General features: G+C 36.2%; 1 protein-coding gene across 1 annotated transcript in view; it reads right to left on the reverse strand.

The window, feature by feature from the left end:
• The window catches only part of Abcb4 (ATP binding cassette subfamily B member 4), a 72,287-nt gene extending 44,602 nt beyond the window's left edge, over nucleotides 1-27,685 (reverse strand). The window contains exons 1-14 of the mRNA XM_026399352.2: nucleotides 27,577-27,685; nucleotides 27,306-27,391; nucleotides 24,599-24,653; nucleotides 21,489-21,639; nucleotides 15,128-15,185; nucleotides 13,836-14,027; nucleotides 12,334-12,505; nucleotides 11,223-11,347; nucleotides 8,420-8,591; nucleotides 6,004-6,117; nucleotides 4,725-4,835; nucleotides 4,418-4,543; nucleotides 1,802-2,005; nucleotides 1,290-1,460 (exon numbers count right to left, since the gene is read on the reverse strand). Of these exons, the coding sequence (XP_026255137.1) occupies nucleotides 1,290-1,460; nucleotides 1,802-2,005; nucleotides 4,418-4,543; nucleotides 4,725-4,835; nucleotides 6,004-6,117; nucleotides 8,420-8,591; nucleotides 11,223-11,347; nucleotides 12,334-12,505; nucleotides 13,836-14,027; nucleotides 15,128-15,185; nucleotides 21,489-21,639; nucleotides 24,599-24,653; nucleotides 27,306-27,385 (1,731 nt within the window). The 5' untranslated portion in view covers nucleotides 27,386-27,391; nucleotides 27,577-27,685. The remainder of the gene's footprint in view (nucleotides 1-1,289; nucleotides 1,461-1,801; nucleotides 2,006-4,417; nucleotides 4,544-4,724; nucleotides 4,836-6,003; nucleotides 6,118-8,419; nucleotides 8,592-11,222; nucleotides 11,348-12,333; nucleotides 12,506-13,835; nucleotides 14,028-15,127; nucleotides 15,186-21,488; nucleotides 21,640-24,598; nucleotides 24,654-27,305; nucleotides 27,392-27,576) is intronic.
• Nucleotides 27,686-27,901: the final 216 nt, after the last annotated feature.

Raw genomic sequence — 27,901 nt, forward strand, 5'->3', positions numbered from 1 at the left:
TGAGAACTTAATGTATGACCTAAGTACTCTGGCACACATGCCTATAATCCTAGCAACTTGTGAGGCTGAGACAGGAGGATCACAAATTCTAGACCAGGCTCAGCAATTTAGTGAGACCCCATGTCAAAATAAAAAATAAAAAGGGCTAGAGATGTAGCTCAGGGTTCAATGCCCCATACCACATTCACATACAAAAAGAATTTGGTATATGATATAGTATCGTCTCTCTGGAGGGAAGAGGTGAATTATACAATAAATATTATTAAGATAATTGTGTAGCCACTTAAAATAAATAAGATGGCATTTCTATTTTAGCCCTTACACTAAAATAAATTCAGATGAATCAATTGTGTTTAAGTAAATACAAATGAGTAAAACCATAAGAGACAAACAGACACTAACATCTCTCTTGTACAAAACACTTAAGATTATTTGATTTTGAGCATACAAGCTCCAAACAGTATTCACAAATTTTCACAAATATGAAAATTTCATGACTTGGTCCACATAATAACACACATAAGAAATAAATTAATCAATCTAATTATATTAATGATGTTAATAGTGATGAATAAATTGCTAACAATCATTATTCATTATTTTTATAATGGCTATATTACCATTATAATATTAGGTTAACACCATGTCAAAAGATCAGTACATCTGTGTACTGTGGCATATGTCTGGAATCTCAGCTACTCAGTTGGCTGAGGCAGAAGGATCGAAATTTCAAGGCCAGGCTAGACAACTTAGCAAGACTCTGTCTCAAAAAATATAAAGGACTAGGGGTGTGGCTTAGTGATAGAGTGCCCCTGGGTTCAATTCCTCAGACTTCAGAGGACTTGAGACTGCAGATATACACTACCACCTCTGGCTTAAAATTTTAAATAAATTTCAGAAAAACAAAGAAAGGAACATTTGTTATTATTAGAACTCATGTCATAGAAAAATGATTGGGTAGTTCTATTTTTCTATTAATTTTTTTGTATATTTTAACACAACTACTTTTAATCCAAGTGTAGTCCATGTGCAAGAATAAAACAAAGCTAAATGGTTCATAGCATAGACCTGGATCAAGATTCATGCACCATGGTAAAAGAAAGTCAGGGCCATTCACCTTTCTCTGCAGAAAATTTAGTTCCACAGAAAAGAAAAATCAGTAAATCCTCATGCGACAGCTTGATTTGTCCTTCTGTGCATGTTTCCCATTACATATTCTCAAAGCATTGGCGAGAGTTTGCAATACAGTTTCAATTTGCTTGTCCCTCAGGTGTTCAGGATCTACTGACCTTATCCAGAGCTGCTTGTACCTCAGCTTCACTTTCTGTGTCCAAGGCTGAAGTGGCCTCATCCAGCAGGAGGATCTTAGGGTTTCGAACCAAAGCACGTGCAATGGCGATTCTCTGTTTCTGGCCCCCACTCAGCTGGGCACCCCTCTCTCCAACTAGGGTGTCAAATTTCTGCAACAGAAAACACAGAAGAGCTCTTGAAGCATTTTAAATACCAAAGCAGAGGGAGTCTGTAGAAATACATGATGACAAAATACATTTTGACTATCATCAAGTATCATAAATTATAATGAACACTGAGTTATAAAAAACTACTACATATTGTGTATACAATTTTAATCTTATTTTTGTACCAGAACATACTCTTGAAATCCATTACTAAATAACTTAAGGGATTTACCCAGCAAAGTTGGGCAATCTTGCATCTCATGCATAAGCTTATCCTTTAAAGTAAGGACTCAGTTCCACATCTTGAAATTCTAATTTTGAGAACAACTACATTATATCATTACCTGTGGTAATTTCATGATAAACTCATAGGCGTTGGCTTCTTTGACAGCTTTCTTTATCTCATCCATGGTTACATTTCCACGGCCATAACGGATATTTTCAGCAATTGTGGTGGAAAACAGCACTGGCTCCTGACTCACCACTCCAATTATTTCCCTCAGATATGTTACATTAAAGTTCCTAATATCATGCCCATCAATGCTAATCTGAAAGGAAGAAATATTTCCTATTAAGTATTTTAAACCACCCGATATCTAAAGCATTAAGATTCTAATTTATTATGAAGAAATCTTAGCTAATATTGAACTTATTTCAGCAATTAGAAATGATAGTTGGAAATAAATAGTATTATACAAGAATTAAAATCAAATGTTTATTCTCTCTTTTGATATTTTTTCCCATATATAGCTTTTTTATTGATTATTCTCCATAAGGCATTTTGGTGCAGGAGATTGAACCCAGGGCCTTTTGCTTACAAAGTGCTCTAACACTAAGCTACTGGTTATATGTTTTTGGCAGGCTATTATTTTTACTTACCAATATTAAATTTTAAAAAAACGTCCACTTATCTACCTAGGTTATCTACCATTTTGACAGCATTATGGTGTTTTAATATATTTGACATACCATAATTTACATCAGCATTTCTCACCTTTCAGATATTTGGCTTCCTTTAAAAGTAACTATAAAAGCAAAGAATCACCAACTTGAAGAGTATGCTTTATTTTTCTCCTTTAATAATAATTGCTTACCTGTCCAATGACTGCTGTTTTCTGGGTATCTAATGCTTATTGAATAAAGGCTGCCTAAACAACTCTTTAAAAATATTTTAACAATTTACAATGTTAGCAGGAACGTATAAATGTATCTGCCTCACTGTAATTTACTAGCACTGGGCCTTATTTTAATTTTTTTTAGTTGTATATGGACACAATGCCTTTATTTATTTTTATGTGGTGCTGAGGATGAAACCCACCTCCTCACGCATGCTAGGCAAGTGCTCTACCATTGAGCTACAACTGCAGCCTCCCTTAATTTGTTTTTTAAATTGATAGGTGTGAGATGATAGCTTATCTCTGTTTTCATTTTTATATATTTATAAATAAAGTTGACCATTTCTTGAAACTTTTACAAATATCTATTTATTCTCAAGATTTTTGTGTTTATATCCCATGCTGAGCAGGATGGCTTTCATAGATTCCTATTAATTTCTCAGATATTAAATATGATATCTTTTATATATATCAAATATTTTGTTCCAATTTATTGCTTTCTTTTACCTTAGTTTTATTGATTTTTATTGGAGCAGGGTTTAAGGAAAAGCTGAATCAATCAAATTATTGTTAAGTATTTCTCCTATTATTTCAATAGTAAGAAAATTATTAAATTATAAAGTGAACAATGAATTTTAAAATTTCTGAAGAGTTTCTTTTTCTACTGATTCATATTTTCTAAAAAACATGTTATTCCATTAATAATTTTAAAATGGAATATTTTTAGATCACTTATCCTCAATGATTAGTATTTTACTAGATTCTTTAAAAAAAACAATATTTACACTTAAACAAACTAGGGTTTACTTTAGTAAATGAGAATGGGCCTCTGTTCCTTCTTGCTAATATCAGATTTTTTCAAAAATATTTACTAATTTTATCAAATTAATTAAATAAATAATTTCTGTTATCCTAGAAAATTTGTATTTTGCTAAGATTTCTTTTCCATCCTTATACCTTTTAATATTCTTTTTGCTTTAGTTGTTTTTATTTTATAATCTTTTGTTTTATAATTATTAAATTATAATACATTTTAATATCAGGTAAACCCAATACCCTTAAATTTGGACAACTAAGAAAAGTTTGAATGTACACTGTGGGTTAATATTACATTAATGGTAATTTAGTGCTTTTGATCATTGTTTTGTGTTTGTATAAGAGAATATCCTTCTTAAGAAATATATTCTAAAGTATACGTGTGAATATAATACACAGATACATACACAGAAAAAGAGAGGAGAATAAAGAAAGTGGGTCAAAATATAATCAATTGGTAAATCTAGGTGAAGGGTATATGTGGGTTTCTGGCTTTCAATTTTCTGAAAGTTTAAATTCATAAGAAAAATGTAAAGGACAAAATATATATATCTCTCATGCCCAATAAGTTTCTTAAGAGACTTAAATTTCTTCAGACACTATCTCACTTTCCCCGTTAGATATTCCAAAGCTTAAGAAAATTCAGCTGTTTTTGCTGAATTTAATTGCTGTTCTAAGACACCTGGTTACCAGACTGTCAACAATTGCTACATGGAACATGTTTGACCAAACCCAATAACTCACTGGAAGTAATACTGTTGACGGTCTGAATGACTGTCCTCCAGTAATTTAGGGGGCTAGGAAAAGATCAGTTGGAACAAAAAAGAGCCTTGTTGGCTTCTGTAATTTTTATGGCTTTTATTGAATACATTTGTTAAACAAGACCAAAAGTGTATGATTATCCAAATGTGTCGCAATTCTGTAGCCCCTCTGCTAAAACTGGATTGACATGAAAATTTGATACTAGAAAACCAACTTCAAAGGGCCAGTCTGTACCCAGCTTCTGAGAACCTGGTTCTTCCCACTTACCGTACCCTCATCAGGGTCATAGAGCCTCTGTATCAGCTGGACTGTTGTGCTTTTCCCACAGCCACTGTTCCCAACCAGGGCTACTGTCTGCCCACTCTGCACCTTCAGGTTGAGGCCCTTCAAGATCTGAGGCAAAAGGAGAAAGAACATATTTCACGACAAAGCCCTCAAAAAGAATTTGGAAAAAAAAGTATCAAAGGTGTTAAAATCTTAAATCAAAAAGCACATTAATATCAAAATAACAGAGACTTTATCTTAAGAGGATGAAATAATCAACCTGAGTTAGGAATTCCTACAAGTGCAGTACCTTGACATTAGCTCGCGATGGATAAGAAAAGTGAACATCATTGAACTCCAAATTCCCTTTGATGCTGTCTGGTTTGTGTCCTCTCTCTGAAAAACTGTCAATTTTAGGATTCTAAATAAAACAAAATTCAATGACTATTTCATCATAGAATAAACAAATAAATACAATTTTTAGGAATATGATTCAGCAAGTTCCAAAATAGAATCTGAAATGGCACAATATCCATAATATGAGACATAACCCACAGTGAGAGAGAGAGAGAGAGAGAGAGAGTGTATGTGTGTGTGTGTGTGTATGCGTGTGTGTGTGTGTGTATACGTGCATGTGCACCTATACGTGCAGTTTCAGGAAACATTCTTTTTCAGAAAACAGGCTTTTTCTGAAAAGCACATAATAAATATTAATGTCATTTCATGCACTATTTACTTTCTGTTTTGGTATATTTTCATAAATGTTCTAAACATTCAGGTATATGCATACTTATACAACTGCAAAAACAAAACATACTATAATTGATAAGGCCAGGTATTTCAGCATTTAGGGAAAATCAGTTTTTTCCTAAGTAGTAACTGTAATGGATTAGTTTGAGAAGACTCACTGAATAATTAATGATTACAACATGGTTTAGGAACCATGTAAATTTCCAATGTATTCAGAAACTGAGCACTTTTTTCAAGATTTAGATCAATGAAATAAAAGGTTTTGCTTGGATTAAATTATCAAATTTCAGTGATCTACTTGCATTTTATTTGTGCAAATGTAGTCTCACACTTGAGTATGTCAAAAATGGTTTTATCACAGTGGTACACTCAACTCAATACAGTTGATTCAAAATCTTATAAAAATGCAGTGATAATTTTGGGGGGGACATATCAAAGCAAAACAAACTGTCAATTTTAGTCCTATCAATAACTTATCTACTAGCTGCTCCATCCTATATAGAAATCAAAATATTCTCAATCTGGCTATAGCATGAGAGAGAAAAACTAAGAAAACAAACATCTTTAGTTTGCACTGTAATAATAACAACACACTAGTACAAATGTATGTCTCTGAAATAAAATTAGTGCCGATATATTATCTAAAGATAAACTTATGTACACATTAAGGGTCATTTTGTTTCAATCATTACTATGAGGAGGCCATTAATTTCATGTTTTAAAATTCTGCTGGAGTCAGTATAACTTAGTAGAGTTGAATAAAAAAAATGTAATCTAAAGTCCGATTTAATTATCTAAGCCTTAGAGACATTTTCAGCATTAAACTATAAACTACTTACACTATCGATAATATCAAAGATCACATAGGCTGCTCCTCTTGCATTGGCGAAAGCATCAATACATGGTGCAGCCTGACCAACACTGAAAGCTCCAATTAGGATTGAAAAAAAGACCTGAGCAAAAGAACATAAGGAAAAGTCATATCACCCTCTGGCATTCATTATTATCTGCATTATGACTTGCTAGAAACATACTACATGAAGGGTTGGTTTAGGTTTGTCATTTTAAATTGTTTAGAATTCTAATTTTTTATTGAGACATAATTGTATATCTTTATTGGGTATATTATAATAACTTGATACATGTAGATAATGAGTAATCACCAAATCAGGGTAATAAGCACTTCTAACATCTCAATAAAAAGTTTAAAAATTAAAATAAATGTTAGTAAAGAGGAAAATTCACATGATTAATATAGCATTCATTACCCAATGAGTTTCTCTAGCCCTCAAAACACACACACACACACACACACACACACACACACACAACTTTTTGGCTAATTTCCTGCTCTTCTCCTGAACATTTAAGTCAGAAAGATTTTTCAAGCCCATTTTGTTGATTCTGAAGCTAAAGCTACCAGAGAGAAACACTTTTCCATCATGGTATTATCCAGTCCTATGTGATTTTCTCTAATTATTCATGAAATTAGACAGGCTGTTCAATATGAAACCTGGTAGATTTGGGCCTATGGAATTTTCTTTAAAAACCACCACTACAGATGGATAGATGGATTGATTGATGGATGGGGAAGATTATTAATGTAAAAAGTAACAGTTCACTCATTTATCAAACACCAAATCATTCCTATGTTCACCAGTTAGCAATCCCCTTAGTTATTCTGCACTGTAACACAAAAAATATTTCCCTTCATACTTTTTCATCAGGAAGATAAACTGATAGAGAAAAGCCCAGAATCTAGTTTCAGGAATCTAGATTAATAGCATAATTTAACTGAGAAGAACATAAATGAAGATAGATTATTCCTTTCTCTCTGGGCATGGCGAAATTTCCGTGTATAGTTTGGCTTTTTTCAAAAGGCAGTAACATTCAGGTACCTAGAATCCCAATCAGTCAGATATCTGTCCACAATCCACAAAACAGACATGAAAGAAAAAAAATTCCCACCAAAACAGGTGCTATGAAGTTAATGCAACAGAGCCCATGCGTGCAGAGCTCCCTCATGCTAGTGTGACTCAGCCCTGTGGGGCTAGGGGAGATGTCATCGTCCCCATACTCCAAACAAGGAAACCCAGAAGACAAGCTCATCACAAAAAATGAATGGCAAAGTCAGGATTCAAGCTCCCTTCTTCATAGAGCTTCAGTAGTAAACACGGAAATGAAGAAAGGTGGTAAACCTCTCAACTAACACCAGAGAGGAGATGCAAGTGAGAAAAACTAGACTCAGATTCATGCATGCACACAACATAACAATATAATTTGTTAAGTATTGTTCCCCAGTATTTCCTCTTTCCCCACTCCCTGGCCCTGGTCCCTCTCCTCTATTCTACTGGGCTCCCTTCTATTTTCATGAGACACCCCACCGCCACCACACACACCTTTCTTTTTCCATTTTCTTCTATAGCTTCCACTTATGAGAGAAAACATATGGCCCTTGATTTTCTGAGTTTGGTTTATTTTGATTAACACAATGTTCTCAAGTCCCATCCATTTTCCTACAAGTGGCATAATTGTGTTCTTTATGGCTAAATGGCTACATGTTGTTCTGATTGTCACTGTTACAGAAATATAGTCACAGAGTATTGCTAGTTTATTAAAAAAATTACAAAAAGGTATACATAATATGATTATAATTTGGAAAGAAAAAAGTGCATATATGTAGAAAATGATCTGGAAGATACACACCAAAAATTATCAAATATATATAGGTAATTAGATTATAAATAATTTTAATTTTTTGAATTCTGTATTATAATCCTTAGTATAATTAATACATATTATTTTTATAATTATGAAACGAAGGTATTTTCATATAGAAAAATGAACCAATACATCTTCTATTTCAGATAGTAGATGTTTCATTACTTTAATGTTCTCTTGTATAATGCTCTATTTATAACAATAATACTTTCTTATACATGAAACTCAATAACAGAATGAGGTTGACTCTAATAGATGTTTGTTTATTCATAAATTCATTACATTTTTATTACCTTTACGTGTTGAATGTTTCTCAAATGATCTAACCATATGTTGTTGTTTTGTCCAACTCAGAATTATAACTTGTATGTTCCAGAAAGCCAGCACTGCTCACAGCACAGCAAAGATTAACCAAAAGAGAAAACCCTGTAATCACAGCTCATCCTTCCCCAATGAGGAATGTGAAGGAAAAGAGAAGGTATATAGAGAAATAATATTTTCAGATTCATCATGAATATTAGGAAAATTACTTACTGTCATTGCATTTCCAATAGTATATTCTTTTGATATAACTAGAGTGGATCCATACCAGAAGGCCAGTGCATAGGATGCATATATTAACAGGAAGGCAATGCCCATGGAAATGTTTGCTGAGATAGCTTTTTTAATTCCAATTTTTTTGGCATTTTCTAAATATTTCTGATACCTACCAGAAAATGAGGGTTATAGTAAGAATTAACAATTCATAATCTGAGCCATACTCACCTCCTGTACAGTCAGAGGTTTAAGAAACAAAGCTACCGAAGTAACAAACCCTTGGTGAGACCAGGTTTGCTGAGACGTGACCCCATGAAGGATCAGCTCACACTAGAACAGAGCCAAGTCTGCTCCTTCCTAGCCTGGACCCATTTGCCTTAGTCCCCATCAGGTCAACCAGTGTTCCTGGGGGTGTTCCAGAGTGAAGTGTCACTCCTGGGATATGAGGAACTTTTCACATTCACGGCCAACATTTCAAGTCAGGGTCAAGGTGGATGAAAAGAGAACAACCAACTAAGAATGGAGACAAAATGTAAATTGCATTCTAGACTCTAAAGTGATTAGATTTTTCACTCAGGTCAATTTTTTTTTCTCTAGAAAAAAGAAAACATTCTCTTTATTGCTCTAGTGGGTAAGGGGTAGAAATTTTACATTTTTTGACATAAAATTGGGCTTCTCGATTTGATTTTTTTAAAAATCAAGGTGATTTTCAACTGTCCAGCTAGGTTCAAGGTTATAAAGTGGTCACAATATGGGATACAGATTTTTTTTAGTTTAGTTTCATCATCTGAAAAATAAGAGTTAATGCCTACTTAGTAAGATAACTGAGGTAAATACATAATCATAAAAATAGTATAGTACTTGGCATATAATTGGCAAAAGCTGCTAATTCTTATTCATATTACTATAATCATTAGAATTTCATTTCTTCCTAAATTTTGCTCATTCTATTACTCTCTTAATTTTGAATAATAATTAAAATTCATATTACTGGTTCTATAATTTGATATAAAGATACAAATGTTTAGATTGATTCTGCTAAATTATAGTTTTTTTTCTTACATCAAGTTAAATTAAGCCTGCTTTTCCACAGTAGATCCAGAGAGTGTGTAAAATTTAACTTGGGCTCCCTGAAATCTGAAAAGGTATCCAATGGATATACAATGAAGCTTCAGGGGGAAATATCATATGAATTTAGGGTATTTCTCTTTTTAACAACAACAACAAACCAGCAACACCACCTTTTTTTTCTTGGTTCAACCATATGAGACATGGAATTAGCTTTTACAAAAAGTATGCTGCCACCAAAAATATTGTCTTTTTAAATAGTAAAAGTGCCCAACTCTTCAGAGTACTTTTCTCCATACTGGATGCCACATCAATTTAGCAGAGCTGCCTCTGTGGGGTGACAGCTAACATGCCACACCCAGCACTGTGAATACTTCTGCATGGCTGAGCCTCAAAGCATGTGCAGCAAGATTGACATCTGTCCCAGTGTGACACAGGGCTCAGGTGACAGTGGCAGACATACTGTAGTTACCTTCACTTAGGTGGCTTGCTTACCGCGGCTAATGGAGCGGCACTGATTACACTGACATCCTGAGGTCCAACTGAGGGTTAGTGTGGCCTGTGTGGACTATTGTGTACAGGAAGCAGCAGTGAGAGAGAAAAAAGGAAGAGGTTAGAGAACCAGGAACGTGTTGGTTTTTAAGAGGGATTAAGGAATAGAAAGGGAGAAGATGAAACAGAAAGGTTGGGGGCAGCTTTGCTTTTCAACATTAGAAAGCTTCCAGAGAGTTTTTATTTCAAAGGGCCGTGAGTATCAGAAGTCCTACAACACAGAAAAAGAAGATTCTTCACATGGATTCATACTTTGTCTATATTAGGGGACTTTGTTCTTTAAAGGAAATATTAAATCATGAGTTATATTTAAATAAAGCACAATTCTTTTCCATGGATGCATACTCATCCCCAAACTCATCAAGATGTACACATGAAATATATACAGCTCTTTATATATCAATCAAATGTTTTACATACCAATCAAATGGGGGGTTTTTGTTGTTGTTTTTCGGTACGAAGGATTGAACTCAGGGGCACTCGACCACTGAGCCACATCCCCATCCCTATTTTGTATTTTATTTAGAGACAGAGTCTCACTGAGTTGCTTAGTGCCTCCCCATTGTTGAGACTGGTTTTGAACTCGTGATCCTCTTGCCTCAGCCACCCAAGCTGCTGGGATTACAGGCATGTGGCATTGATTTTTTTTTTAAAAGCATTTACACAGAGCTATAGAGAAGAGTTTGGGTTTGCTGGGCTTATTCTGGACCATTAAGACTGAAAGCCAGAGGTCAGGCTGGAAAGTTTTACCTTGTCTTTTTGGAGGATTCATACAGCCCTACAGAAAATCCTGCACTATAAGTAGGAGGTCCATATCTTCTCAGGTTTTTCCTCTCCTACATTCCAGTTTAGAATCATGAAGGGAGAGAAAAAAAGAATTTTGATAACTGCACCACAATATTATTGGTGTCCTTTGTAATTCTAAACATTCTGTTTTATGCATTTAAAAACAGTATTCCTAGAAGGGAGTCCATAGGCATCATCAGACTTCCTAAGGAGTCTGGAACATAAAAGAGTGTGCCTGACATCGAAGTGCAGCCGACAGTACAGGGTGATTATATTCTGGGGAGGGAGGGTTAATATCAGGAAAGACAAAGTAGCAAACACATACCACAAAAGAATGAGCAACAAAATGTAAAAAGTGGGTTCTTTGAACTGGTGGACAAAGAACCTTCCTGACCTTTCCAGCTCTTTGTTCTGGCCCCCGAAAGCTATCACGGTCCTGATGGCCCCCAGAGCCTCTTCTGCCACGGCACCCGCTTTTGCATAGGCAGCTAGTTCTTTGTCACTGAACGCAGAGAGTATCTGGACAGAAGAGAAACAGTCATGATTTTTGTAGTGGGAGAAAAGTTAAAAGATAGTCTGGGTCACTCTTTACCTACTTTTTCTTCCAAAACCCTCTGCTTTACCAAACATCAAAGTCAAACAATCCACTGGCTGCTTCTACCTCCTACAAAGGCTGGATCTGATTCAGCTGGCAGACTTCCCAAGAGAAGTCAGGAAAAGGAACCACACATCATTCTCTAAATAGCGTTTTTGGCAATAGTGTCAAATTCCACACCTACTCTAGTTTTTCACTGTTAATTGTAAGGTAAAATAAATTAAAACCTTATGCTTTCTCTTAAACGTGTCATGATTTTTATCTACAAAGAGAATAATTTCAGACTTACTCCTGGGCAATCTACTGAATAATAAGATGGCCAAACAAGATATTTCAGGAGAAAAATAAAGGGAGAATCCAAATAGAGAGAACAAGTAGTTCACTAAGTAAATCATCAGCCCCAGAATGAACAAAAATTGCCAATAAACTTCTCAACTCTGAAGTGTTAGCTGAAGTAAAGCAGATTATATATATATATATATAATATATGTATTATCATAAGGCAAAACTGGCACAATGCAACACAACTGTCATGAGTAACAATTAAAAATAAATGGAACAAAAATCACCAACTTTATTTGAAGTCATGCAATAATTTGGAGGAATGTTATATTTAAAAGTGTTTCCTTAAATAGGGATATAACCATACATGTCATTTAGACTACTGTGCCAGAAGATTTAGCTAAAGAAATAATACAGCAGTGCTAAAAGCCTGTAATTGAGGTTAGAACTGTGACTTTTGAATGATATTAAAAGTTAATTTCCTTATCAAAACTCTATATTCCAACATGCTTCTAGATGTGGTTTCTACTGACATTTAACACCGATTTGTGTAAGTCCCAGCACCTGGGTAATAAAAACAACTGTATGTGTGGGTTAACACACATGAAAATGCCCAGGCTTCACAGACCTTTGCCCAAACAGCTGCAGAGAGTCCCAGGAGAGGGCTGATGGCCATTATCACAAGGGTGAGCTTCCATCCTCTGATGAACCCCACTATGAATCCTGCAAAAAACGTGGCTATTGCTTGAAAGAACATTCCAACCTTGTCACCAATTCCTTCACTGATTTTGGAGATGTCACTAAAAAAGATCACACCTAAGTGGTTACAGGCAGGAGGTCTTGAGTTAGAAAAGTGAAAAAGACATTTAACAAACACATAGATAAGTAAAACATGTTCATACTACTGTAAGCCTCTTTCAGAGTCTTAGCCTCTTGAATGATACTTTCCTCACCTAAATACTGCACAAAGGAAGAAATTCAGGATTAGTTCATGCTTCTAAGAAGTTAGTATTATTAAACTCCATAGTATTAAATTGGTAATCCTATTAGAAGCGCATTAACATTTTGAACACATGAATCAATTTGTTTAAGAAGAGGACTTAGGAAGGGGATTGCAGCAATAACAAGCAGTAGTCACAGGGAAATATTATTTCCTATTACAAGTTGAGCATCCTTAACCAAAAACCCTGAAATTTAAATGCTACAAAATCTGAAATTTTTGAGCATGATGATGGTGCCCAAAATGTTTTAGAAATTTGGAACATTTCAGATTTCATATTTTTGGATTAAGGATGCTCAGCAGGTGAAGTCTAGGTAAATATTTCAAAATTTGAAATACTCCAAAATATGAAATGTTTCTTGTCCCAAGCATTTGAGATAAGGGGTATTCAACAGTATAGGGAATAACAGAGAAGAGTTCCTTGCTTCTGACAGTGACTCTATTCTCATACCAGTCAGTGTCATCCTCTGAAAATTATCATGTTACTCCTCAGCCTGAAAACTTCCAGTGGTTACCATTTCTCCCAGACTGAAAGCTAAAGCCCTTATTAAGGCCTATGACTCTAGATGCCTTGATCTTCCCTCCTTTTTTTGACCTCAACTGTTCCTGATGCTCTTGCCAGAATTTCCATCAGGAAAAGTTTATCTTCTATCTCCCCCTGCTGGAATGTAAGCACCAAAAGGACAGAGATGTTTTCTTTATTCACTAATATACCCCAAGCCCCCAGAACACTGCTTAGTGTATAGTAGCCACTCAAATATATGTTGAAAAAGTGAAGAGTCAATACTTACTAAAACAAATTTCTTAGCGAATTAATGCAATCATTCATTTATCTACATGACCCTCATTCCTGAAGGTCTAGCCCCTGTCAGGCCCTAAACTCCATGAGAAACAAACAGCTCAAATGTGCACTCATTTCTCAAGTCAACCTTTTATACAATTGTGAAGAAGATTAATGGATATGAGAAATATGTGGTGGGGCAGACTGTAGATGGTTCCAGGATTGACGATCAGATGATATATCTCCAATTTATATCAATTACTTAATCTAGTGATTTGTTTCCACATAAGCCTTCCCCAGCAAATTTTCACAGTTAGTGGTTAATTTTTGATGAAAGTATAACACTTACTCTGTTAATCGTGTGTTGAGTTCAGCGGTGTCATTGACGTCAAACCAGCCTATCTCCTGTCGTAGGATAGCATGAAAAAACTTTTGCCTAATTTTTTTAATCTGTCGGCCAGCTGCCAAAGTCCAGAATGAAACTTGGATATAGGCAGCAACAAGAACTCCAGCACCTAATCCTGAATAGTAATATGCATATCTGGAAAATAATTAGAAAGATTCTTTTGAATACTGTCCTTTATTCATTTCTTTCCAGAGAAATTTCAGAATTGAAAATTAAGCAGTATACTAACTAACCATGAAGACCGCATAAGACATTATAATAAATCCTTAAATTTCCTCTTTTTCTTAAATTACAAGATGAGGAACTTCATGATGGCAAGTCTGTTTACTTAAACTATTATCCAGTTAAAACAAATGAATCGTTGTGGTTAACTGCAAAAACAAATGGTGCTAATGATTCATTTTAAATTAATGATAATTTGTAAATACCATTTAACTCCTCTTTCATAATTGTATCCTAGGCTTGCATATTATATTATACTGAAAAAGTTCTAGCATATTTACATATTGCAAATATAGAAATAAACAGAGCAAGCGAAATGATACTTAGTATGGTTTTCCATATCATTTACACAAATAACCAAAAAGCATCTCTTCTTCTTTGACAGAATACAAAAATATTCTTTAAAATAATAGGGCAGAACATCATGAATTCAAATTAATTTGGAGTAGATGTTTAACCAAGTAAGTAGAAAGTTAGAATATTTAAAAAACAATAGATATGTTTCAACACTCTCAATTTTTAATCTAATTATACAAGTTGTTTCCAGACAGAAGCTTTTCAGGCCTGCTTTAGCATATAGATCACATTTTAATCAGCAAAATCAGTTGATATGCAGTCATAGAAATATTATGTTACAGGCTTTGGAGATTTTTATTGAGAAGACTGAAAGAGTGGGAAAATGCTATAAATGACACTGTTGGATCAAATGGCCAAATTGAAATACAAATAGTAGATTAGAGAAAGTATTATATGAATATTAAATTTACTGATGCTTATAACTTTACTGTAGTTATATAAGAGAATATCCTTATTCTTGGGTACCATGGTGAAGTAAAGGGCCATGATGGATGTAACTTAGTTGATACTGGGGACTGAGGCATAAATGATAGTAACAAGTGGATTTGGTTAAGAGTACAGATATTCTTTGTGTATTCTTACAACTCTATAGTTTTGAATTATTTCCAAGTGAAACATTAAAAGTAGTATACCATATGTATGTATACATAAATTACCTCGTCATTTCTTCTTCTAGAATTCTGCCTGGATTTATCAGTGACAATGAAAAATTCACTAAATGAAAACAAAAAAAATTTAAAAAACATTTTTTAGAAGTTAAATGATTAAAAGGCACTGAAAGATTTTAAAAATCTATTAAGAATATAAATATATAAACCATATATAAAAGATGCTACAGTTAAGTTGCTCTAATAAACTTTCTCTCTCTCTCTCTCTCTCTCTCTCTCTCTCATTCTTCTTCACCTCTTCACACTCAAGTGTACTTTTCACTTCACTCAGGTACACAGCCCTGGGGTTTATGTTCAGGACATCAGGTGCCCAGAGTGGGAGATAAGCCCTCCAGGGTTCTTGCCATCCTAGGGGTCTTGACCTTTGGTAAGCAGCTTCCTAAGATAGCCTAGAGGGGCTGATGAAGGACAGGAGGCCAGGGGACACAATTATACACATGGCAGAAGAGGCCAAAAGAAATGGTTAAAATTGAAACAAAATGTAAGGGGCACTTTTTTTGTTTGTTTCTTGGTGGCTCAAAGTACTTTATAAGTATTTGATTCTGTAAATTTTATTTTTATATCTTTGCTTTTCCTTTAACATGCTTCCTTATGACGTATGTAAGAGAAAGGTTGAATTACATCCAAAAAATTAAAGATAGAAGATATCTGAATTACTCAAAGATAAGACAGCGATAGCTGGCAATTGCTCAAGTTCTACATTCTATGTCTTCTTTCCTAGCCATACTGTCTTCTGGTATTTTTTAACCAGTATTAATCGAAAGGAAATTATTATCTGTTAATTTGATAAAAAATATCTCAGTGCCTTTCCTGGTTTGCCTGTTTTAATAACAGCTAACATTTCTTGAATGCTTATTGGACGTCAGGCATTGTTTTGAGTGTTTTATGTGCATCAATTCATTTAATTTTTCACAACAATTTCATGAGGTGGGACTATTTGATAAGTCCACCCTTTAGAGAAGAGGAAACTGAGCAGAGAGAAGTGAAGTAACTTTTCCAAAGCCACACAACTAGCAAGTTGCAGAGTTGAATTCAGCCTAGGCAATTTGATCTATGCTCTAACACTATGCTATACTGTTTGACAAGTGAGGTGATGACTTACTTTCACTTAAGAAAACACAGAGTGAAAAAAAATAAAAAGGAAAATGCCGGTATCTATTGTATTCATGACATAATAGGACAAATCAAAACCACACCATTGGGGAAATGCTCAAGTAGGCACTTCCCCTTTACCCTGGAGACAAAGTCATCTTTTTTTGTTCCTTTAACATGTGTAAATAGCCTAGGGGTCATGTCTTCTCGGTGATGTGTTTCTCCCTTATTTTTTTTTCAAAGAAAGATAAGTTTTTAGTTAGTTTAAAACTTAAGCTATCATCAGTATTAATCGCCAGTTAGTGGTCCAGATTGTACCATAATTTTTCCTACTGATGTGAAATGTTTCTGGTTAGCTCTTGATCAATTATCAGACCCTTGAGGAATCCTACCCTAGTTTATTTATCTTCTTATCAGTTTAGTTTGGTTCTGTGTGCCCATTTCCTTCCTGAGCTCTTAGCTATGGGAAATAAGAACTGGGTTTGGAATTATAGGCAGAGAAGCTATTCTACAGTTATCGTTATCATTTGTAGAAAGCATTGTTGGGTTTTTCCTCTCTGAACTTAATTAAGATTTTTTTCTTCCAATACCTACTTCAAAATTTTTAATTCTCTATATAAGAATATCATATTCCAAGTTGACTCTCCCTCCTAGGAAATAAGAATCTATCAACATTCTAGATTTGACCTGCTCCTTTCTCAAGAGTCCCAGGCCAAGAATGGCAATCTAATTTAGGGTTAATAACCAGAGCAACCTCATATCCCCCAGGAAGCCCAGAGTATTGGTGTTTAGAGATAAGCAAGACAAATGTGTATTGGTGGGTACTCTAAAGAGTCAAGGATTCTATGGGGCTGGGGTTGTGGTTCAGTGGTAGAGCGCTCGCCTATCACGTGTGAGGCGCTGGGTTCGATCTTCAGCACCACATTAAAAGAAAGGTATTGTGTCTAACTACAACTAAAAAAATACTAAGAAAAAAAGTCAAGGGATTCTATATATGAAAAGAGCCTGAACCTGTATTGTCAGATGCCACCTAAGATGCTTCAGTCCCATAAACAATCCCCAAGTGGTTAACTGGTCTGATTTTCTTGACATCATTGAGAACCTTGGAAAAATAAAGATGTGCCAGGCCAGGCACAATGGCATATGCCTGTAATCCCAGTGGCTCAGGAGGGTGAGGCAGGATGATAATGAGCTCAAAGCCAGCCTCAGCAAAAGCAAGGTGATAAGCAATTCAGTGAGACCCTGTCTCTAAATAAAACACAAAATAGGTTTAGAATGTGGCTCAGTGGTTGAGTGCCTCTGAGTTCAATCCCAGTACCCCCAAAAAGAAATAAAGATACCTAGGCTCTACCCAAGCCCAATTAAACCAGAACCTCTGGCTGAGCTCAGAGCATAGTATGCTTTAAAAGCACCCCAGTTTATTCTAATGTGACAAAATGGAAAATTCCCACACCAGAGTACCTGAATGCCTCCCATAACAAGGAAATGGGGGAAACTGTTGAAATTACCTATTCATTTTAGAGAGCTCCCTTAAAATCCATCCATATCGTACATGAAGAATAAAATCCTAGTTTGATTGTTTCATTACCAAGTTTTCAGCTAGTTTCCCCAATATTTACTGATCATTTATGCTCCGATACTTTACACAAATCACCTTATTTAATTCTATCAGTAAGTCATTAACTTCAAGGATGAGAATAATAAGGATTGTAGAGGTTAAGCAACTTTCCCATTGTCACACAGTGAGTTACATTATGAGTTCTGAATAATAAGTGAATACATTGGGCATTAGGGAAGCAGAGTCCTCCTTGTTACATTTGAACATCAAAGTAAACCAATGCCTGCCTATCTTGATTCTGACTAGGACTTCTTTAATTAAATTATATAATTATATAGAACTATTCAGCAGCAAAAAAAAAAAAATAGAGCTGGGGTTTGTTCAGGCATCTTTGCGCTATGAACCGTTAATTAAAGTAACCTGGAGCTCAAACATGACTTTTCTCCCTCAGCTGGAAAGTTGATGCAAGGATATGCAGGGTGCATTTCCCCACAGGATTTTCTAGATTATTGTAATCACATAGTCTTGGCATCAAAGGTATCAAGTTCTTGACTCTGCAGATGAACTGTTTTCTATGACTCTGTTCTTAGGTTTTGGATGCAAAATGTTTTGTGCATAGTTTCTCAACAACTGAATCATTGTGAGGGAACAACCCTGTCATGGAGTAGCTCTTATTCTGTTGACAAGGATGGGCTTGTACACAGTAAGTCATTGTCAGATCCTCTTGTAATTTAAACCTTTTCCTCTTCTAACATTCTCTTCACATTTGGCTTCCATTAAGTCTAGTTGTCCAAGAATCCAACAACTATAAAGAATAGACTCTAAATAAACTTTATTCCTATTTGATGAGCTAGGGCCTCTGCAAAATACCCTATCTGCTCCTACCTCCCATGCTGTTTTCTAACCTCTGCAACTCCAAACATACCAACGAACACTCTGAATTTAGACTGAGTAGACTTTAAAGACATTTCCTGCAAAGAGATCCAAGAATAATAGTTTTACAAACTACCAAAGAATGGGTATTAGAAATTCATCATATTTGTGGGACTTTCCATTCCAATTCTTCCAAGACAGCCTAGTGACCAGATGGCTACAGAGCGTGAAGGTTCATAAACTAGAGTGTATATTTGGAGGCTGCTGAGACAAAGTTGGAAACTCTCATGAGTTTATCACTCCAGCAATCACTTACTCACGCAGTTCCCTGGAAAGACCTTGAAGTTGCCCATGGGCATACCACCTAATACCTGCCTGCCAGGTCCGGCTTCAAAGCCATTCGATTGCAAAACAAGCAAACTGCTCCAAATAAACAAGTTGTGGAATTCTTCTTGTGTTAGTAAAAACAAAAACAGGACTAAGAAAATTGGTCCAAAAGCAAACTGATTTGTGATAAGTGAGTTGAACTGTTTTAATCTAATTTTTAAAAAAAATTTAATTGGGATAAAATATGCATCACATAAAATTTACCATCTTAACTGTTTTTAAGTGTGCAGTTCAGTAGTATTAAGCATATTCACATTGTTGTGCAACCAATCTCCTGAAGTTTTCATCTTGCAAAACTAATGGGAAATTCTATGCCTATTAAACAACAAATTCCCATTTCTCCCTCCCCAAGCCCCTGCAATCACCACTCTGCTTTCCATTTCTTCTACAACTCTGACCACTCTAGACATCCCATAGAAATGGAATCATATGATATTTGCCTTTTTTCTGACTGGCATATTTTACTTAACATAAGGTCCTCAAGGTTCATTCATGTTGTAGCACATGTCAGGGTTTCCTTCCTTTTTTTAAGGTAAATTGTATCACATTATTTGCATATGCCACATTTTATTTATCCACTCATCCATTAAACAGATTTTTTGAAACTCTGAGTAGAAACAAATTTTTGATTAATAGTTGGGTTTCATTATTGGCATCACTCTGATATATGTGTATGTGTGTGTGTGTGTGTGTGTGTGTGTGTGTGTATACACACAAATACATACCTATGTACAAATTAATATGTAATAGATCTAGATCTTCTAAAAGAAAAAGAAACATAAAAAGAAAACATAAAATTTCTACTTCTCTCACTTCCTTAAAGACTCTTTACAGTCTGGGCCCTGCACATGCTAGACAAGCACTGTACCATGCAGATCCAACCCCAGCCATCCTTTAAGACTTTTAAAACTATCCTTTCCTACTCCAACTTCATCTTCACATTAAGGTTTTTGTCACTGGTCAAGCCTAAGAAATCTATTTATAACTTTCCCATTTTTTTCCCCTGGGTAAAATACACACGGTCATAATCATGGTTGGGAAGATAGAAAGAGCTGGGTTTTAATTGTATCCTAAAAAACTCACCAATGGTGAACTATGGACAAGTTATTTGTCCCCTCCAAGCCTTTGTTTCTTCATATATCAGAGAATAATATTAACTACTGTGTAAGACTGTTCTTAGGATGGTTGCGTGAAATACTATATATAAGGTAATTGGTGTAGGACATAGCACATAGTAAATGCAAAGAAAAAACACTGTTTTTGTTGTTGTTGTTATAAAGATATTCTTTTAAGAGATAATAATATTTGAGAATAAAGAAACTGGTTTTGTAGGAGCTTGCTTTAACTACTCAAAGGACAACTGGATTTCTAAAAGGTATAAATATATGTAAACATATCCTACTATATTAATAACCAAGCAGTTGTATTCTCTTACATAATTATATTCATGCCTTACGACTGCAACTAAACATCGTTCTTAATCAGTGAACAATAAGAATTCTTATGGAATAATATCTAAATGTTGAAGTACATTTTTTCTGTTATCTTTGCTAAAATACAAAAGCTGTCTTTCATACATACATACATACATATACATATGTATTTATATTTATTTATTTTAATTCTACTATCTGTCTGCCAGTAAAGCTTTACTTGGTCTTCTACAGCTTAGGGGCCTCAAGGTTGCTTGGAGGAATAGCCATCAGGCTTGGTAGAAACCATGGAAATCTTCCTTTCAACATTGAATTTGAAGATTATGAAAATAAGCATAAGTTCTGGATCCCTACTCCAACAGTGTTGGCAGGGCCCCTTTTATAGATGATGTTAATTCATAGGTTAACTTTTCAGTAACTATAGTCATTTGGGTGAATTCCTTTGGATTCAGACTGAATCCATTTTCTCTTTAGTGAAGTGTCATATCCAATTCTGATTGATCCAAAAAAAACTGGACACAGGAAATGGGTGTAATTTTTTAAAGAGAGGTGGGCAGGAGAAAAATATTAAAACAGAAAACATAATACAAGCTGAACATAACTAAGAAGTACTGTCACGCTAATGATGTATTTTGTAACTTATCAGTAATTACTGATGGAATGGACATCACATAGATTATTTTGTTATATTCCACCATCCTTAAGTAGAATGACTTTTCTATTTATTGAAATGTAAATCTTCCTGTGTGTTGCCTTACTTAGTATTAAAGTCAAACAGCACACATGAATTTTTTGAAATTTAAATGAGCACTTGAGGGATTTTCTAGGAATTTTACAACTCCTTTGGTAATATCTGGTGTCATTCAGATGTCTAAATCTTTAAACAAGTAGATGATGAATATTATAATAAATTCTGAATCTCTCACCCAGTTAAAGAAATACTACACATTGAAAAAAAAAGGAGAGAGAGAGAGCGCACGCACGCAAGCAAGCACAAAACACTTACCTGGAAAGGAGAAGTTTCCATTGGTATTAACAAATCTATCAGTCATTTCTCCAAACACTATCATCATGAGAGGAAGACCTGATCCATGAGCTATGGCCATGACGGTTCCCCAAAACATAAACAATTTATCCTGCCAATCAGAGTATCTAAACTAAAAAATAAAAATAAAGAAAAAGAAAGAAAACAATGCTGATTTTGTTAAATTCTTATTACTTTCTCTTTTTCCACAATTTTATGCCCTTTGGATTTTCATTTAAAAAAAGAGAACGGCAATCCAAATCATTAAGAGACTATACTTCCATTTCTATTGCTTAGTCTCTATTTTTTGCATCTTTCCTCTCTTTTTATACTTTTTTATTGGGTGTGTTGCAAACTGTTCATGATTCTTTTTATTTTATACTGGGTGAAGAAATCAATCTAATTCTGTTTAATCAGTATGTGATTTAGGTACACGATTATAACGTAATCAGAAGGTATAGGTTTGGTTGCATTAATAATATTGTTTGATCTCCCAGAGCCTCTGAGGTTATAAATTAAACCAGCAAGGGACAGACATTAAGTTGACACACACATCATATCCTTAAGACAGTATTCAGAATCTTTGAGAGAGAGGATTAAAAATAGACAGCAATTAGACCCTCCAAGTTTGAGGACTAGATCCCTTTAAAAGGTTAATTCAGCTCAGTAGTCAAGTGTTCTAACACATTTAATGGGGAGCCTATCTGTGGACTTCAGGAAAGTGGTGCTGATGGAGAGGATGCCCGTGTAGAATCTTGAAGGATGAGCAACTGCGGAATGTGGCAGAAGTAGGGGATGTTTAGGCTTAAAACAGCAAGATGACTGGAGTCTACAGGAGTGTTTACGTAACTCTGAGCAGGGAATTCCTGAAGATCATATTGTAAGGCTTGGGAGAGGATATTAGAGAGAGATAAAAAGGCCTGCCGGGCTATGCAAAGATCTTGGACTTAGTACTATCTACAGAGAGGAGGGATGACACCAATTGTCACAGTGAATTTCACAACCCCAAAGAGCTAACTGCACATCAGTGTCATAACACTTTGTTTCTTTCTGTCTTTTTAATTCTCTCCATTCTCATCTTTTCTCAATATTTTTGATGGACCTCTCTATGATTCTTTGCTCTTTTTTCCTCCTCTGCCTTTCAAACTACATCTTCTTTCACTTCCATTTCTATAGCTTAATCTCTATTTTTTGCATCTTTTCTCTCTTTTTATACTTTTCATTCACCAACCTTTTGGAGAAAAAGAACAGTTATTGACAGAGTGGGTAATGAGTCAGGATGGTAGATTAGAATCTGAGGGCTAAAGTTGAGTCAGGCTGGATCAATAACTAGGTGAATCTGAGGTTGGAAGCACAGGGTTGGGATTGGGTGTGTTGCAAACTGTTCTCAAAGAGTTCCAGAAGTTCAGTTGGGGTCCGGGGTTGGGGGTCAAATCAACACACAGGACAAGAAAGAGTACTGAAAGAGACATAGGTCAGAAGCCAGGTGGAGCTCAGAATGAAACCAAAGGAGCAAGCAAAATCATGAGCAAAAGAGTAAAAAAGAACCTAGTCCATTAAAAGAAAGAAAGAGCAAGTGGGAGAGGTTTTCTAAAATTGCTACAAAAGGGACTACTGTCCCCAGGGTTAGTAGCTCCTGGCAAAAGAAAATAGATCTGTCAGTTTCAATTCAAAGAACAGGCTCAGGTTGACAGGTAGTGTTTTCTTTTGTGGACATTATGTGACACTGAGGAATGTTTTAATGCTTTTCATGTTGATTGAATTAAAATTAACAGTCTTTAAGCTTAAGTTCAAAATTGGGCGAATTTCACAGCAACATCATAAGTAAACCTAAATTTGTTTTTAGCTATTTTTTTTTAACAAAACAACAATTTTTCTTAAACTTTTTTCAGGACAAAAAAATATCTATTCGGTGGCAGAATAAAGAGTAAATTTAAATTCAATTTAACTAAGTCTTCTAAACTCAAATAATATTTTCTGTTTCTACTCTAAGGTGTGGAGCATTTTTTTGCTACAGGAGACAGATTTAAAACCTGTATATTAAAACCAAGTTTTGTTTTCTCCAACACACTAAATTACAATTTTTTACTCTCACTGAATCTTTTAAAGCAACAACAAAGAATAAGCAAGAAGAGAATGAATAGGGGCTTTGTGGTGACATGAGAAATGTGTGGATATTTTGATGTCTTTTTATCCATTTACTTACTAAGTTGGAGGCTTCTACTGACAAGCTGTTTAATTCTAACATCTTTGCTATCAAATAAAGGCTGTCAGTTTGAAACACATCCTATTTACCAATGGCAGGCAAACACTTTCTTGGACTGCCTCTCTGAGACATATTACAAATGAAAAACAGATTAGATTTTTTCCAAAAATATGTTGGCTGCCTTGCACCAGCAGAAAACCACACACAAACACAAAAAGGTCTTAATTAGAATCCCTACTAGGTGTCCTATATTTAACCACTTTTCCTGGAAGTAAATGTGGATATAGATTTCTTAATTATTATTAAAATTTCTGTAGTTTACAATTACCCTCCATATAAGCAAGCTTATCTCTAACTATATTTTGGTGGTGGGGGTGAGTTGGTGTGAAGCAAAGCAAAGATACATTTTCCTGAAATTGGTAAGTTTTTATGGTGCTATTAATACACTTCCTATTTTTAATTCCCTTGTACACTATTTATCTCTGCCCTGTGGCATAGCCAGTCTGCCCTTCTCTCCTTTATTATCCATCTTGGGAGTGTGGGCCATTGCCATATAAACCAACATAAGACAGCACAGGTACAGCAGAGATCTATCACTGCTTATAGACAATCTTAAAGTACTTGCTCTGGGGGCTGGGGATGTGGCTCAAGCGGTAGCGCGCTCGCCTGGCATGCGTGCGGCCCGGGTTCGATCCTCAGCACCACATACCAACAAAGATGTTGTGTCCGCCGATAACTAAAAAATAAATATTAAAAAAAATTTCTCTCTCTCTCTCTCTTCTCTCTCTCTCTTTAAAAAAAAAGTACTTGCTCTGCAGCTCCTAATTCATGACCCCAAATATGAATGAAAGGTAGGATTATTCCAATCTAATATTTCACAGCTTACCAATGTTAATGGTCCAATCAAATTCACTTTCTTCATTTTTTGTGTGTCTTGGTTGCTGTAAAAAATATAATTGTTTGAACTAAAAATGGTTATGAAATATTTTACAGTCAATTGAGCATAAATATTAGTAGTTATGATGTTAAATTATAGTATTTTCAAATATAAAAGAGTGATGTCCACAATTGTCAAAATTACCCAGTTAAACAAACCCTGTAAGGCAGCCGCCAAGTGCAAAGGTAACTGTCCAAGGTACTACAAGGACATATGGATAAAGAGAAATAGTTGTCTATGTTACAGAGCCTACAACAGAGGGAAGAATATGCTAATAATATCTGCCAAATCAATTTTTCTCCTAAAACAAAGTACATGTTGATCTAAAAATAATAAAGACCATTCTCTTGGAGGTTTTCAGAGAGTGGTGTCAAGAAGTCCTATTCATTCTACATTTAAAATACAGCTAGAATTTAACAATTTCTCCCCATTTTTCTTGCTATCCCCTGTAGACCAGCCTCCCACTTAGTCACTCCATCTTCAATATGCCTGCTTCAGTCTGCCTCAACTAGTAACCATTATTTAAAAATTCATATCATCATATCCTGTTACGTTTCTGCTCAAAAACTTACAATGGATCCCATTTTTCTCAGATTAGAAATCAAAATCCTTATGTTGGCCTCTAAGGCCCCACATGCCATTTCCTTGTTACTTTCTGACCACACCTCTCACTGTCACTCCAGCCTCTCTGCTGCTACATGAACACTCCAAACATGTTCCCATCTCAGGGACTTTGCATTGTCAGTTACCCTGCCAGGAAGGCTCTCCCTTCAGATTCACACAGCTCTTTCCTCTCGTTTCTTTCTAGTCCTTGCTCAAATATGGCCTTCAAAATAAGACCTGGACTAGGGTTTAGCTCAGTGGTAGGGCACTTACCTGGCATGTGCAAGGTCCTGGGTTTAATCCCCAGCACATCACAAACATATTTTTAAAATACTCAAAATAAGTTCTACCTGACAACTTAAAATTGCAAAGTACTTCTGCTTTGTGCTCCTAATTTTCTTAATATTTATTAATACTTTTTCAAAGTATTCATTAATTCTAACATTAGCTGGAGTTTTTTTTTAACCTGAAACATTTCTCTAGATGGGTGATAAAATTTTATTCATAAGACTTGATCCCAAATTATGTATTTATGATATTTACTGCTATCACTGGATGGAGCATCTGCTGCTAAATATATTCAAAAGAATGCCAGGGGCTGTGGGCAGCATGACTGCGACAAGCATACGACTAACCCCCACTTTGCTCTAGATAACTGAAATGTCCTTACCTTCCTTTGAATGTATAAGCTTTAGTCTTCTTTTATAAAAGTAATACCAGTAATATTTCATAACCTCAGAACCTTAACTTATTCTTTATGCATTTCTCCTTTGAGTGGTTTCCTTCTTTCTAAGAGAAAGCTATAAGCCTCTCTGCTGAGGATTTCCCTGGGTTCCAGAGTATTCTCACACCTTTTGCAGGGAGAGCTCCTTTTTGCACTCATCAAATGTTCAACCAGTGCAATACATAAATAGCCTTCTTCATGAAAATACCATCTATTAATAGATTCACAGTCATTCCCAGCCTAAATTGCCAGATGATAAAAACCTCATTTTTCTACTAGAAGTAATACTATCTACCTATTTTTCCAATTCTATATGGCAAAAACTAAAATTTCTGTGAATAAATATCATAGTACTTAGAAGGTACAGGGCAAGTCACTGTCCAAACAAGTTAATAGACCAAAATAATGCTTCAGTTTAAGTATCAGATAGGCATATTTTCAGTTAGCTAATCAGGTCCCTTGCAGCTTGAGGACCAACTACAGAACCTGATAAATTTGTTCCTCTGGGTGATAACTCCATGACACAGGTCAATTAGTTCTGGGTGGCCTGGTGTGAACTAAGAGACTGTAGCAGCCTCATAAACTATTTGAGGCTAAAGATGAAAATGATTCACTGTTCCCACAGTGAAAGAGGAAACAGAAACACACCACAGCTCTTCTGTCCCTACCAAAGCCTGTAAAGTGTGCTTAATAAGGGGCTGGGGAACCAACCCAGATGGAGTTGGAGAAAGACCTACAAGTAATGGAAGTGCTGAGGTTTTCCTTTGCACGTGAACAAAAAACTGATTTGGAAGCACAAGGTTACCGAAGAATAAGGCTGCTCAAGTTTACCCTCCCCATCTCACCTCCCAGAAAGAAGTACTGAAAAGGCCTAGGATAGGAGGAGGGGGAGGAATGAGACAAGGAGGAAGAGAAATAACAGGGAAGAAATTTTGCCTCAATCCTCTTATTCAAAAAGCACAACTGTCAACAGCAGATGTCCGATGCTCTAGAAGCATGAATAATCATATGATACATAATGAAAGTTATCTGTAAAAGTTTACGAATTAAGTAACACAAAAAATGCTATGCGCCACCAATATTCATCGAATCACCCTGGCACAGAGGAAGACAACTCTTCTTTCTGAGCCTGTTCCAAAAGGAGCCTCAGTGACATTCCTGAGGCCACTTGAAACTTCTGCTTCAAGGTCAGAGCCTCAGACATAACCTTCCAAAGAAGCCTCCTCAAAGGCCAAAGGCATCAACCACTTTTCTCAACTTCTTTCTAGGACTGAATTTGTCCTGCTGATTCACGTGTAACGGAAAAGCCGGTGGCCACTGGTGATGTACCTGCTGCTGCCCAATTCAAAGTCGCCCTCCACTGTCCTGGGGCGCCGAGCTGTTCCGTTTCTTGCTGCCTCAAGATCCATCTCAGCCTGGGAAGAAACCACAGCCTCAGGTCCAAGTGCACCCGGCCCAGCTCTGAGGGGACCACCAGCCTCCTCGCGACCCCAGGCGGGAAGCCCCTGAGCGGGAGCACGGGTCTGTACCGGAGGCTCCAGGTGGAAGTCCCACTGCACCGCCCGCGCCCACAGTCCCCATTATCTCCCTCCTCCTTCACCTGGGATCTCGCGCGTTTCTGGCAGAGCCGCGGAGCGTGCGGGCTCTGGGGACCCGGGACGTGGACTTTGCTCGCCGCGGCTTCGTCCCCGCCCCCCAAAAGTGTCCTGCCCCAGCGACGCCTCCCGCTACCGCGGGGGCGAGGGCCCGGGCCCGCAGGAGCAGCTCCGGCCGCCCGCCGGGCTCGTTTCGCCCGCCAGGAGAGCGCGAGGGGCCCAGCGCGCCGCCCTCGCCGCCGGGGGCACCGGGCCACCGCTGCCGCCCACCTGGGCTAGCCGCCAGCCCCGGCCCGGCCGCACCAGCTGCGGCCGATAAGCCAGCGTGTT

Source organism: Urocitellus parryii, chromosome 3 (genome assembly GCF_045843805.1).
Source record: "Urocitellus parryii isolate mUroPar1 chromosome 3, mUroPar1.hap1, whole genome shotgun sequence".
Lineage (NCBI taxonomy): Eukaryota > Metazoa > Chordata > Mammalia > Rodentia > Sciuridae > Urocitellus > Urocitellus parryii.